The 15,553-nt window shown below is 42.5% G+C and overlaps 1 protein-coding gene across 1 annotated transcript in view; it reads left to right on the top strand.

The window, feature by feature from the left end:
- LOC127157877 (NACHT, LRR and PYD domains-containing protein 12) overlaps window positions 1–15,013 on the top strand; it is a 72,478-nt gene extending 57,465 nt beyond the window's left edge. The window contains exons 8-9 of the mRNA XM_051101072.1: window positions 10,685–10,731; window positions 11,059–15,013. Coding sequence (XP_050957029.1) covers window positions 10,685–10,731; window positions 11,059–11,582 — 571 coding nt within the window. The 3' untranslated portion in view covers window positions 11,583–15,013. The remainder of the gene's footprint in view (window positions 1–10,684; window positions 10,732–11,058) is intronic.
- The last annotated feature ends 540 nt before the right edge of the window (window positions 15,014–15,553 follow it).

Genomic DNA, 15,553 nt, shown 5'->3' with positions numbered 1-15,553 from the left:
CGCAAAATTTTGGTTGCTTAAGGAGCTGTGGGTCAAGTCTCCATATTCTTTCACAAAGAGGCATGTTAGAAAAGTATAAAGAAAATGAGAGAGGAGCGTGATCTGAGATCACTATGTCCTGATACACGACTTTACTTGTGAGGGGCATAAATTTAGCACCAAGAAGTGATCTGTTGGTGTGTATACATTATGAAGATTAGAATAAAAAGAGTATGCTCTGTCCTGTGAATTAAAAATTATCCAAATGTCAAACATATTAGAGATATTACAATATTCTTTCAGAAAGATACTGGAACTTGAAGGAGGGACTCTGCGAGAAGACAAATGGTATAGATCCAATACTAAATTAAGATCACCCCCAACAAGTAAATTAGTGTCCAAATATCAGGAATCTAGGAGGTAATCTCTGCAAAGAAGCACATACCTTTAAATGAAAAAAAAAAAAAAAAACCCTGACCATTGAACCATTGTCCTGTTATTATTATCCAGAGTTCCATTTGTTAATATCAGCCACTACCATCCGCATCCTTTCAGATGAGTACAAGAAGTGTAGCTCTGCAAACTCTTTAGCTTTTCTTGTATCAGTAAACACCATCTATGTGCCATTGAAAGTTACTGTCAACTTTTCTGGGAATAATGTTACATACCGCACCCCTGGCTTGTCACAAAGTTATTTTTCTTGCTCTATTGAACACGGCTTTGCGATTTGCCACTTCAGGAGTAAAATCCGGAAATATAGCCATTTAGATGCATTTTTAAAAGCTGTGGTTTGAAACTAGAAAAGGCACCTATAAGTAAAATTCATTTTTAAAACTAGTGGCTAAGTTACCACCATGTCTATTTGACATGTGTGGCAGTACATATATTTTATGTACTGCCCATTGGTTTACTTTCATTTTCTCTGTCACCACATTCCAACTAAAATACACTAGGATTGGAGGCAAGGACCAAGTAAGGGTTCAAAATAGAACTTAATATTTGGTACAGAAACCTTTGTTTACAATTACAGAGGTCAGACGTTTCCTGTAATTCTTGACCCGGTTTGCACACACTGCAACAGAAATTTTGGCCCACTCCTCCATACAGGTCTTCTCCAGATCTTTCAGGTTTTGGGGCTGTCACTGGGCAACACAGAGTTTCAGCTCCCTCCATAGATTTTCTATTGGCTCCATAGATTTTCTATTGGCTCTGGAGACTGGCTAGGCCACTTCAGGACCTTGAAATGCTTCTTACGGAGCCACTCCTTAGCTGCTCTGGCTGTGTGTTTGGGGTCATTGTCATGCTGGAAGACCCAGCCAGGACAATCAATGCTCTTACTGAGGGAAGGAGGTTGTTGCCCAAAATCTCACGATACGTGGCCCCATCCATCCTCCCCTCAATATGGTGCAGTCGTCCTGTCCCCTTTGCAGAAAAGCACCACCAAAGCCTGATGTTTCCAGCCTGGGTGGGATGGTCTTCTTGGGATTGTACTCATCCTTCTTCTTCTTCCAAACACAGCGAGTGGAGTTTATCCCAAAAAGTTCTATTTTGGTCTCATCTGACCACATGACCTTCTCCCATGCCTCCTCTGGGTCATCCAGATGGTCTTTGGCAAACTTCAGATGGGCATGGACACTTGCTGGCTTGAGCAGGGGAACCTTGTGTGCACTGCAGGATTTTAATCCATGACGGTGTAGTGTGTTACTAATGGTAATGGTTGACCAGGTCCTCCCATGTAGTTCTAGGCTGATCCCTCACCTTTCTCAGGATCATTGATACTCCACGACACAAGATCTTGCATGGAGCCCCAGTCCAAGGGAGATTGACAGTCATCTTGAATTTCTTCCATTTTCTAATAACTGCGCCAACAGTTGTTGCCTTTTCACCAAGCTGTTTGCCTATTGTCCTGTAGCCCATCCCAGCCTTGTGCAGGTCTACAATTTTGTCCCTAGTGTCCTTAGACCGCTCTTTGGTCTTGCCCATAGTGGAGAGGTTGGAGTCTGATTGAATGAGTGTGTGGACAGGTGTCTTTTATACAGGTAACAAGTTCAAACAGGTGCAATTAATACAGGCAATGAGTGGAGATAGGAGGGCTTCTTAAAGACAAACTAATAGGTCTGTGAGAGCCAGAATTCTTGCTGGTTGGTAGGTGATCAAATACTTATTTCATGCAATTAAATGGAAATTAATTATTTAAAGGGGTCATCGGATGCCCATTTTCCACAAGTTGATATGATTCTTTAGGGTCTTAATGAAAAGTCTATAATATACTTTGGTTAAAAATTCTCAATAATTGTGTAAAACAACACCCTTTTTACCTTGCCAAAATCAGCTCTGCAAAAATCATCTCATTCTGGTCGATGCTGCTTTAAATGTTAATGAGCTCTGCTCGCCCCGCCCCTCTCTTCTCTCTGTGGAGTGACAAGCCTGTTTACTTTAGCTGCATTTAGCCACGTTTAGCCGCTAAACTTGCTTACTAGCACATTATTAGGAAAGACGATCACAAAGATTCATTAAAAAACCCTTATACTCACTTCTGCTGTAAGTGAAGCTGGATCACAAATGATTCCCACTAAAATTGATGGATATATGTAGATCGGGAGGCGCATTCCCTTCACAAACAAACGTAATCTACTGCATCTTCAGCGGCTCAGATGTCGGGAGTAAATGACGACCACTATGTTCATTATTACATCCAGCAACACAACACCTCAATCGCTCAATCAGAGATATTCTTGTCTAACTTACATCCCTGCTCCGGCATTGAAACAAAGAGGTCAGACTGTTACAGCTGATCTCAGGCAAAATTCTCATGTCAATCAACTATTGTGGGAGCGGCCTCTGTGGGTGTGACGGCACAACGACAGGCATCTGAAAACGGCTCAATTTGAAAAAGGGGATATTATTTTTACAGATTAATTAAAAACCACTGCATGGATTTTAATCATTATAGGGTAGATTTGTACATACACTGCCAACACACATTAGTGTTCAAACAACATGTAAAAGTGAACTTAGCATCCGATGACCCCGTTAAAAGTCATACAATGTGATTTTCAGAATTTTTTTTTAGATTCTGTCTCTTACAGTTGAGGTGTACCTATGATGAAAATTACAGATCTCTCCATTCTTTGTAAGTGGGAGAACTTGAAAAATCGGCAGTGTATCAAATACTTATTTGCCCCACTGAACATGTACATAGGGATGAGGTTTAGAGACTGGAGGGGGAGTCCTTGCAGGTGGATCTTTCAGAGAATGTCCATTTTCTAGGATGATGGAGAGGTGGTGGTGCTACCTGGCCAGCCTGACGTCAACAGGCTTTTTTTTAGCCAGCAATTGCCTCTTTGTTAAGTTTTAGTTGGGACTGGAGTTTTGCACCATACTCCCAAAATCCATGACTTGGTGGAGATAAAAAAAAGAGCAAGACAGGCACCTGTGCTGCTAAGTTGGTCAGTGTCGCTTTGATCACAATCACACATACACTCATTAAAATACACTTTAAAAAGTGCTGTGTTTTTGTATGTTCTTGTTTGTTTATTTGTCAATTATATTGAAGTTGAATTGTATTGCTTAGTGATTTAACAAGTGATATTTGTTTTTGTGAAGTTGCAATATTACAGTACCTCATAAAAACTTGTACAATTTTTTTCTATTATATATACATATACACATACACATACAGGTGCATCTAAAAAAAAAAAAGAATATCATGATTTTTTTTTATTGTAACTTATTTTAAAAACTGAAACTTTCATGTATTCCAGATTTAAAGTAAAATATTTCTAAAGTTTTTTTTTTGTTTTAATTTTGATGATTACAGCTCATGAAAGTCAAAAATCTAGTAACTCAAAATATTAGAATATTTCCTAAGATCAGTCAAAAAACAGATTTCCAAAAAAAAAAATACTTTCGGTATTTGAGTAGTAAATTTTAAAATAAACTACTTGCAATACTTAAGTACAAAAAATGTTGAATACTTTAGTACTTCCACTTAAGTATGGTGCTTAAAGAGCACTTCAACTTCTACTCAAGTCACTTTTTTGATAGAGCACTTGTACTTTTACTCAAGTCTGGGTCTCTAGTACTTTATTGTCACGGAGGCTGGACAAGAAATGCAAGGTTCGAGATAAGTCCCCTTGTAGCGTGACGGAAAACTCATATGCGGATATGCGGATATGCACGAGTGAGCAGGTAAATCACGCAGTTGTTCTGAGAACGCTCCGATAAGGAGTAGAGATTTCCACCAAGAAATCCGCGTTCTCACACACACACAGACAGGTAGATAAGCGCTCCGAAGAGCAGAGAGATTACTCACGTGAGTTGGTTTGAAGATGGGACCTGACGTGGAGTCGAGCATGAACTCAATGTCTGGTGCAAAACAACACCTGCTTCCTGCTTAAATACCTGCGTGAAGTTACTTCCGGGTCCTCGTGACCTCACGTGATCTGGTACGTGTGACAGTACCCCCCCCTCCAGGACCGGCACCTGACGGTCCCGGAACGGAGGATACCCGACGACGGTAGTCCTGAATGAGAGTGGGGTCCAGGATGAACCGCCCGGGAACCCAAGACCGCTCCTCCGGACCGTAGCCTTCCCAATCGACGAGGTATTGGGTGCCACGGCCACGGGTTCGCGAGTCAAGGATCCGCCGGACGGTGTAGGCAGGACCACCGTCGATGATCCGGACCGGGGGGGGGGGAGCAGTGACCTGGGGAGACAGAGGGGAGAAGAAAACATGTTTGAGTTGGGACTGATGAAATACAGGATGGATCCGGAGGGAAGCAGGCAGCTGGAGCCGGAAGGTGACAGGGTTTAACCAGTGAGTGATCTTGTAGGGTCCGATGAATCGTGGGGTGAGTTTTTTGGAGTCCGACTTTGGAGAGATAAACCCTGTCACCAATGTGGAACAATCGTCCCGGAGGGTGCCGGCGGCGGTGTTGAGTGGTGTAGCGTTGGTTGGCTCTCTGAATGGCAGTCCTGGCATGATTCCAGAGCCGCCGGCACCGGCGGACCAACTGTTGGGCGGACGGGACGTCAACCTCCGGTTCTTGATGTTCGAACACCGGAGGTTGGTACCCGTAGCATACCTCGAATGGGCTTAGATTAGTGGCCGAAGATGTGTGTAAGTTGTTGGATAGTTCGGCCCAGACGAGGTAGCGCGCCCAGGAGCGCTGATGTTCACCCGCAAAGCATCGAAGGAAGCGCTCCAGTTGTTGGTTGGCCCGCTCCGTCTGGCCGTTTGTCTGAGGATGGTGACTGGACGATAGGCTGGAGGTGGTGCCGACCAGACGGCAGAAGGCCTGCCAGAACTTGGCCGTGAACTGGGGCCCTCTGTCCGAGACGATGTCCTTGGGAAACCCATGCAAGCGGACTACGTGCTCGAGTATCAGCTCCGCGGTGGTCTTGGCAGAGGGGAGTCCGGTGAGAGCCACCAGGTGCACAGCCTTCGAGAAACGATCCACAATGGTCAGGATGGTGTTTTTGCCTTGCGAGTCAGGGAGTCCAGTAACGAAATCGACTGAGATGTGACTCCAGGGGCGTTTGGGGATGGGGAGGGGCTGCAGCTCGCCGGTAGATGGTGAGTTGGAGGTCTTGGAGCGAGCGCAGATGTTACATGCCTGGACGTACTCCTGTACGTCTCTCCTCAACGTCCTCCACCAAAACGCCCGGTCGATGAACGAGATGGTCCTCTGGACCCCCTGATGTCCTGCCAAAGTGGAATCGTGCCCCCACTGGAGAACTTCTCTGCGGAGGTGGTCAGGTACAAAGAGTCGCCCAGCGGGGGTCTCGGGTGGAGGGGGTTCCAGGCTGTGACTCTGGCGGACTCTCTCTTCTAACCCCCACTGGAGAGAAGCCAAAATGATGTGAGGAGGCAGGACAGGCGTGGGCTCCGAGGAGATGGTGTCGCGCTGATGTTGGCGGGAGATGGCGTCTGCTTTGGTATTCTTCGAGCCGGGCCGGTAGGAGAGGTGGAAATGGAAGTGCTCGAAGAATAAGGCCCACCGCGCCTGCCTGGGGTTAAGCTGTTTGGTCTGGCGGATGACGGTGAGGTTCTGGTGGTCGGTCCAGACGGTGAATGGGTCGCTGCCGCCCTGGAGCCAGTGACGCCATTCTTCCAAAGCCCACTTGATGGCCAACAGTTCACGGTCCCCTACCCTGTAACGCTGCTGTGTGGGATTGAATTTCCTCGAGAAAAAACTACAAGGGTGTAGTTTCTCGTCTGGACCGCGTTGAGAAAGGACCGCCCCTACGCCCACATCGGAAGCGTCCACTTCAACAACGAATGGTTTAGTCGGGTCGGGATGGAGGAGAACCGGAGCGGTGGTGAATAGGTGACATAACTTCTTGAAAGCTTGGATGGCTTCGGGTGTGAGCTAGAATTCTCCGCGTGATGGCTTGGTGAGAGCAGTCAGAGGTGCTGCAGTTGTGCTGAAGCCCTGGATGAATCGCCGGTAGAAGTTGGCGAACCCTAGAAAATGTTGCAGCTGTTTGAGCGACGTGGGTAGGGGCCATGAGCGCACAGCCTCCAGCTTCTGGGGATCCATGGCCACACCCTGAGAAGATATTACGAAGCCAAGGAATGTGGTGGAGTGCTGGTGAAAGGCACATTTCTCCAACTTACAGTACAACTGATGGGCCAGCAACCTCCGAAGGACTGCTCGGACATGCTGGGTGTGCTCCTCGAGGGTCTTAGAGTATACAAGGATGTCGTCCAAATAGGTGTAGCACCACCTACCCAGCGTGTCCCGGAGAACGTCGTTGATGAATTGCTGAAATACAGATGGACTGTTGCACAGACCAAACGGCATAACCAGGGTCTCGTAGTGACCAGTGGGGGTTATGAAGGCCGTCTTCCACTCATCACCCTCCCTGATGCGGACCAAGTTGTAAGCGCTCCGTAAGTCCAGTTTCGTGAAGAAACGGGCACCAGAGAGGGCGTCCAGGGCGGTGTTGGTAAGTGGGAGTGGATGACGATTCTTGATGGTAATCTGGTTGGCGGGGAGGTACCGCGCCCGGCACGAGGTCAATAGCCAGGTCGTAGGGCCGATGAGGTGGTAGGAGAGCTGCCCGTCTTTTGCTGAAGACCTCGGCCAGGTCGCGATACGGGACGGGGATGCTCTCCAGGTTGACATCGGGAACCTCGGACCCCCCTGAACACGTCCCAGCCTTCGCCTGGAGACAGAGCTCCTGACAGGTCGCCCCCCCAGTGGACAATACGATTAGTGGTCCATGAGATGAAGGGGTCGTGTGTGACGAGCCACGGGTGTCCTAGGATGATGGGAGGTGAGGTGATCTTGGTGATGTAGAGGTGTATCTTCTCTGAGTGGTTTACGATCTGTAGGTGGATTTCTTTGGTGCGTTGAGTGACAGGGCTGAAGTTGAGGGGGCGACCGTCGATGGCAGTGACCTTTAAAGGCTGGGATAACACCTCAAGTCTCAATCCCCAATTGGGCAGCATAAGCCTGATCGATAAAATTCCCAGCCGCACCCTAGTCAACGAATGCGGTGGTCACGATCCGTCGGTAGCCCATGAGGATTGATACCTGAAGGAGCAGCCGGGAAACAGTAGGATAGGATTTGATGGTAGCGGAACCAGATGAAGACCTCCCCCTCTTCACCTGGTCTGGCCGTTTCCCGGACGCAAAGGGCAGATGATGGTGATCTGGGGAGGCGCCTCCACATCTTCACCTGGTCTGCCGTCAGGGAGGTGCGTCCAATCTGCATGGGTTCCCCGGCTCAAAGGGGCAGATGGAGGTGGAGATGGCGCAGCGATGGTGATCTGGGGTGAGGAGGACCACATCAGGCAGACAGCTGTCGGCACAAGACCACGGGAACTTTGGCCAGAGGAGAACTGGCCCCCCCGACTGAGCCTGGTTTCTCCCAAGGTTTTTTTTTCTCCATTTGTCACCGATGGAGTTTTGGTTCCTTGCCGCTGTCGCCTCTGGCTTGCTTAGTTGGGGACACTTTCTCTTAACACAATATTGCATTTTATTTTATTGTTTTTGATTAACTACCTTTACCTATAATGTGAGTGTTTAATGTTGCCTTTGGCAATGTTGATGTACTGTTTCATATTTAATACTGTACAGCCGCCTTGTCACAATTCTGTATTGTTAAAGGCGGTATATAAATAAAGGTGACTTGACTTGACTTGACTTGGAGCCTGTGGAGAGAGAAGAAAAACGTTTAGTAGGATGACTCATGCGTTGATCCACCCGGAGGGCGAGCTGGATCATGCCCTCCAGGGTGGCCGGCAGCTCACGCACAGCCAGTTCATCTTTCAGACGGTTGGACAGTCCTTCGTAAAAGGCTGTGCGGAGCGCCGCGTCACTCCATTGAGTTTGAACAGCGAGAGTGCGGAAGTCCATAGTGTATTTGCTGACGCTGCGCTCGCCCTGCCTCAGGTGGTACAAACGGGAATCCACCTCCACTTCGCTCTCAGGGTGTTGGAAGGCGGCCCTGAGCTGGGTGGTGAACTCGGGATAAGAGTGGGCGGCTATCCCGTCAGCCTTCAGGACCGCCGCAGCCCACTCTGCTGCCTGCCTGGTGAGAAGTGAGATGAGAAGGGCAATCCTGCTGCGGTCTGATGGGTATCTTGTAGGCTGAAACTCAAACAAAAGTGACAGGTTGGTTAGGAACACATCGCACCGGGTTCCGGATCCATCCCATTTATCCGGAAGTGCGATCTTGGGTTGATAAGTCCCCTTGTAGCGTGACCGAAAACTCAAACGCAGATATCACGCAGTTGTTCTGAGAACGCTCCGATAAGGAGTAGAGATTTCCACCAAGAAATCCACGTTCTCACACGCACACAGACAGGTAGATAAGCGCTCCGAAGAGCAGAGAGATTACTCACGTGAGTTGGTTTGAAGATGGGACCTGACGTGGAGTCGAGCATGAACTCAATGTCTGGTGCAAAACAACACCTGCTTCCTGCTTAAATATCTGCGTGAAGTTACTTCCGGGTCCTCGTGACCTCACATGATCTGGTACGTGTGACATTTATACATCTCTGCTCTTTGTGGAGGGTGTCAATGAATGTCTTCTGGACCACTGTCATGTCAGCAGTCTTCCCTATAAGTGTGGTTTAATAGAACCAGTGATTCCCGGTATTTATACTGTAGGGATGGTCATTTAATGAAACTCAAATTTAAATATTCTAATATTTTTAGATACTTGATTTTTTACTTTCATGAACTGTACACTCTAATTATCGAAATTAAAACAAACAAAAAAACTTTAGAAATGTTTTACTTTACATGTAATGAATCTAGAATATATGAAAGTTTTATTTCAAGTTGCAATAAAAAATTAACTTTTTCATGATATTCAAATTTTTTGAGATGCACCTGTATATATATATAACAGATGGTTTTGTTTATTTGTTGTGCTATCTGAGATGAATATAAGAATATTTGTGGCAGGTATATACTTGTCTGGTGCCCAAATGTTAATAACTGATTGTTTATAATTTCTTCAAGGCTTTCAGTTTGAGAGTCGACTTGAGACTTATCGACTTGAGTGATTATTTTGGTCTAGTGGTTAGGACTTAGCGTTACCACGCTGACAACTTGGGTTTGGTCCCCACTTCAGAAAGTTTTGTTTTTCCTGTTGTGTTTGTGAACTTTTGTTGTATCTTTGCCGACTACCTTTAGACCTGGGAGAGCTGAAAAAAGCACAGCTAGAAGGGGACAGCTCACCTAGAAATTATAGTTTACCAGCTTTTAACCAAGTCTCATGTAGACTTGGTCAGTATTACTGGGAATGTCCACAAAAAACGTCATATCCGATTATGCAGTGGGGGTTGTGATGTGAAGCTGGCTTTGTCTATTTATTCGGTAGTATATAAAACTTCAGATTGTGCTTTATTTTTATTTTTTTTTAACTGATTAGAGGTGCAGAATGCCACACAGCAACTTTGTGGCATTGCACCAAGCAAAAATCAATCATAATCATTACAAAGAGTAAAAATAAAGTACCTAACAAGGTTCAAGACAGGGTTCAGCAACCTATGACACTTGTACCAACTTTGGAACGCAAGCAATAGGAAAAAACTGCATTCTGACATACAGTTAGAGGTAATCGTCATCATAGTCACATAGCTAGTTAGGAGCTATAAATACTATTAATGTTTGAGAATTAACCTGTGCTAATCTACAGATGTGCATTGCTCCAGCACATCATTCATGCAATCGCTGCACATACGAGGTGCTTCAGATCAATGCTGTGGCATCCCTTCACATAGGTTAAGTCTGTTTAGCTTCATTCACACTATGTGATTAAGTGCATGACAGCTTACAGTTTTTTCTGCATTTGTTGTTGTTAGCAAAAAATTAATTTCCGCTATAAATGCTGGTTATTTGTAAGATGGTATCAGACAAATCACAATGATAGTGTTGTGTGAACAAGAATTCACAGTTAAAAAAAAAAAAAAAAAAAAAAATCATGAAAAATATATATAATAATTTTAGAAATGTACTGGGTTAACACCATGCTTTTCCAAAATGCAAAATATTCTCCAATGTGTTCTTGGACTTGCAACTAGCAACCGTGATCCTAGTGCTACTCCAGCATGTTTAGCACTTTGCTAGCATGTTTTGGAATAGGCCTATTTCTAGTCTGTTTAAAGCATTTTTAAAATGGGATCTAAATAATATGATTTTTGTTTGTTTACTGACTGAATGTGACCCTGTGTGTTTTCTAGTGTGGATCATGGAGGAGAATCCAGAATTACAGCAGGACTAAATAAATGTACGTCTACACACACACATACACACACACGCACACACATGTTGTGTTTCCATGTTTTATGGGGACATTCCATAGGCGTAATGGTTTTTATACTGTACAAACTGTATTTTCTATCACCCTACACCTAAACCTAGCCCCCACAGGAGACTGTGCACACTTTTACTTTCTCAAAAAAACTCATTCTGCATGATTTATAAGCCTGTTCCCACAAGGTCAAAATTTACTGGTATTACTATCCTTGTGGGGACAAATACCAGGCACACACACACATACACACACAGCTTTAGTGACTGCTGTTGTTTTAAATCTCTCTGTTCTTGTGTTCAGATGCCTGTTTTCTCACACTGGATCCAAACACAGCATACACCAAACTCATTCTGTCTGAGAAAAACAGAGAGGTGACATTGGTGGAAGAGGATCAGTCATATCCTGATCATCCAGACAGATTTGATGAGTGTCAGCAGGTTCTGTGTAAAGAAAGTGTGTGTGGACGCTGTTACTGGGAGATTGAGTGGAGTGGTGATAAAGGTGTGTTTATATCAGTATCATATAAGAGCATCAGCAGAAAGGGAGCAGGTGATGAGTGTGTGTTTGGATGTAATGATCAGTCCTGGAGTTTGTTCTGCTCTCCCTCCAGTTACTCATTCACACACAATAACACGTGGACTGATCTCCCTGTAGAGTCCATCAGCAGTAGAATAGGAGTGTTTGTGGATCACAGTGCAGGAACTCTGTCCTTCTACAGCGTCTCTGACACAATGAGCCTCATCCACACAGTCCAGACCACATTCACTCAGCCGCTCTATCCTGGGTTTTATGTTTGGTCTGGATCGTCAGTGAAATTGTGTTGAAGGCACAATTTTCATAATAAAATACACAAAAACCACTTGCACATGTGATATATTTAATGCAGTTTTGTACTTACGTTATCCCAAAAGTTCACAAGGATTTGTAAATCCAGAGAAGTTCCAATTTTAAAGAACAGCTCATCCCTGATCATTTTCGGCTCTCAGTGACATAATATCCGCACTATCCTCGGTTTCCACTTGTAGAAACTATGGCGACACGTGGACAAAAATTCTGCTGTACAGTTAAGCTAAATGCATTATAGCTGTTGCGAATAAAATTAATGATTCTTTTTAAGAGTTTTTACAGTGTTGTGCATCATAACAAATCACACACAAGTCTGTTGAACTTATGAATGTAATGGCCATCAGAGATGTTCAGATGAGTCATTGCTAGAACGTGTGAGTTTTTGTACAGTGCATGTGCTCGCTGACCGAATTCTGCTCTCTGGTGAACAACAAAGTGCAGATGTATGTATGTGAAAACGACGTGTCCCATCGCCCCAATCTCCTTCATAGCATCTTCAAGCTTTACCTTTATTATTGTTTTAAAAATCCAACTTCTAGCAGTGAAAACTAGATATTGTGCCTTTGATGAATCAAAAAGCCTTCATGTGAGGGGGGTTAAGAGATAAACACAAGTCTAGTTTATTTTCTGGTGGAAAATATAGCGCAGGCACTGGGCACAAATGAAGTATAATTTGCATTCAACTGTACACATACGCTGAGCCGCTTCAGACAGCACCAGTACTGCTTTAACAAATCAAAACATACACAGACACACGTCGAAATGCACAGTTTTGGTGAATTACCTCATAAACACTGTCTTAAATGCTGGCTATACTGGACGTGTCAGTATGTGTAATTAATCCTCATACACAAGGTCAGTGTGTGTGTGTGTGTGTGTGTGTGAGTCCTGCTGAGTGACAGTGTGTTTTTCTCAACCTACATTTGTGTTTTTATTGTAGTGTCGCATAAATAATTTGTTATTACCATAAAAATTACCTTTCAATTGAAAAGTACCGCTCACAAACATTATTCATTAAGAACATGTAAATCTTATATTTTACAATTCATCCCTGTTATTTTTGTGCACAAATAATAAAACACAATGACAAATCAACTTGAGATCAGATTTTAATTGATGATGAACATGTGAAATGTCTGCATACTGTATACATCATTAAAAAAAGCTTCACAAAGTTCCTGACATTATAAATGACACACCACAAATATAAGATCCAGCCCTGGATGCCAGATCCTGTCAGAAAATAAAACAATAGAACAGAACAACTAGTCACCAAAACCTGTTAACAGCAAGTCTTGTCTGGTATCCAAAATTATAGCATGGCCCTGTGATGTAATTTACAGAATGCAAAATTTGTTCAAAATAGATTGTTCACACCATGTGTGCAATAGTGTGATATTGTTTACACAATGGATGATACTCTCTCTCTCTCTCTCTCTTTTGTTGACATATTGGGCTGAGTGTCTGCTATTGTTTCTTAAATTAAGTTAAAATGCCTAATGGTTTATTGTTTGTGTAACATGAGAAAATAAATGAGTTTTGTCTGCTTCATGTATGAGATTTAATGCGTTTTTATGTCACATGGGTCGGGTACGGGATTAAATTAGTGCAGGTTCATGTTACATTCTGTGTAACGTTTTTCATTTTTTTAGGACTTGTTGAGGAGCAAACAAAAATCACCACAAAAAAGAAAAAAAAAAAAGTGACCATTTTATATGAATACTTTTTTGAAAAATAAATAAATAAAAAAAGCTTACATGCACTTAGAATAAAACTGACTAATATGCACTACACAGTACTCAATCTCCTTTATTAACGTGGTACAGAAATAACTGCTAAAACCCTGATAAAACTGCTAAAATCTTGATTTTATTACAGTACACTTGTGGTCTCTATGTTTTTGGTTTATTGATTACCATTTGTATAAGCACAGTTTTACAGGAAATACCATGGTTAAACTATGGGTAGTGTAACACAACCATGGCCAAATTGTGGTTACCCAATTTTAGTTACCATGTTCTTGTGATTTTGTTTGTTTTAAAACAATGGTTAATTTTCATATGTGAAAAATAAATGCAAAACTGCTAGATCTCAAACAGTGAATCATTTATTATCATTATATATCGTCATATTGGCCAGTCCTAGAACTGCTCAATGTTGAAGCATTAAGCCATTAAAAGAGATAACAGAATAACTTACTATAAAACTGCTTTGAAACTGTGTATTGTGAATGCTATACAAATAAATAACTTGACTTGAATGAACCAAATTGAAGATTTCTTAAAGGGCTGGAAATGAGGTATCATTAGCAGTGAATGTATTAACTAACACGAACTAACTATGAACAATACATTTGTGACAATATTTATTACTTTGGTTAATGTTAGTTATGGAAAATTAACCTTATAGTTCCCGCGGCGGCATGATTTGAAATGTGTACTTGCTGCCTTTTACCGCTAAGTGGCGCTTTAACAGCAAACTTTGAAAAGGTAGAATGTGAACGTGTTGGAACCACTGTTCTATATATAATGAATCAGGGGTAGCTGCAGATCGAAGTAATGGGCGTGTCGAAAGGTCTTTATAATTGGTTGCTCAAGTGGCCTGTTCCACACAAATCTAATATTAAATGCTATTGATCTTTCTTATCCATTTAAGTAACGAAGCCAAAATAATCCTATATATTAAAATTACATTATTTTCCTGTGAAATATCGATATTACAAATATTCCTTTCTAACACACCTTCAGAACTTTCTGCTGCGTTGCCACGGGTTACTGACGTCATCCTGGCGCGTTTGTTTGGGTCTTACACACTGATCTATAATAGAGAACTGGATTGCTCATGACGTCATAGAAGTGAAGCCACTGCGCCGCCATATTGCTATTCCCTAGTACTCGCAAACATTCTATTGAATGAATAGGAAATAATACGACTTTAATGGGAAAACATCACCTAACAAGTCGGCGTTTTCATATCTGACGTCTCACTGTACATTCTCACAACACAAACGTCCTAAGCATGTAAACGGTTATTGTTTAATGTCGGGAATTCCCTTATTAAAAAGTTATTTCATATACATTACAGTAGCGAACATCATATGAACATGATAAACATCAGACGTTCACCATGTTTACAAATGACAAAAATGCTCATTCTGAAAAGTGAAAGATGACTGAATGCTTTGTATACATATAATTAGCCTTGTACAGTTAATAATTGTTTATGCTGTTTTGTTATAGTGTTTTTATTCGTAACGTTACAGGCTAAATGCATGTTTCAACAATGATTTCGTTAACATCATTTTGAAGCAGGTAATGATTTAAACGTTTAATTCAGCCTACATAACATTCATGTTGAGATAAATGTTAATAATAAACGTTAATAATGCAAAAATGTTACATATAACATTTTAAATATAGGAATTTCAAATGATTTAAATAACAATGACTAAAAAGATTCATAAACGGAACAGCTGTGTTTGAATAGAGATGCGGCTTAGTAGTGACTTTGTTTCTATTTTCATTGACTTTCAGGGATAGTCAGATTGTAAAATATGCATCTTTATCTTGCTCACTTTGGGACATTAAAATATGCACATCATAACTTGGAGAAATAACGCTGACTAATTACATTTGGTACGGATTTAAAGACATCAAACTTTATTTCCAAGATCTGAATTTCAATACAACACAGAGCAATATAACAGGCTTGTATTGTATTATTTATTGTATATTCGAATCAATTTCAGATACTAATTCCAGATATATGTTCATGTTTACTATTTCCTGCATAATTCCTTGCGTTAAAAAATATATTTTGTGTTAGATCAGAACTGTGTCGTTAAGTGCGCAGCTGACACACCCACCTGAACGATTTCAAAACATTGCTTATCCTGCTCGAAAAAACGATAAATACTGCAGATAAGATTTTAAGTAAAAATTTATTTACA

The sequence above is a fragment of the Labeo rohita genome, unplaced genomic scaffold, assembly GCF_022985175.1.
Source record: "Labeo rohita strain BAU-BD-2019 unplaced genomic scaffold, IGBB_LRoh.1.0 scaffold_123, whole genome shotgun sequence".
NCBI classification, from domain to species: Eukaryota; Metazoa; Chordata; class Actinopteri; order Cypriniformes; family Cyprinidae; genus Labeo; species Labeo rohita.
The sequence above is the reverse complement of the archived record's forward strand: the minus strand, read 5'-3'. Positions and strand labels throughout refer to the sequence as shown.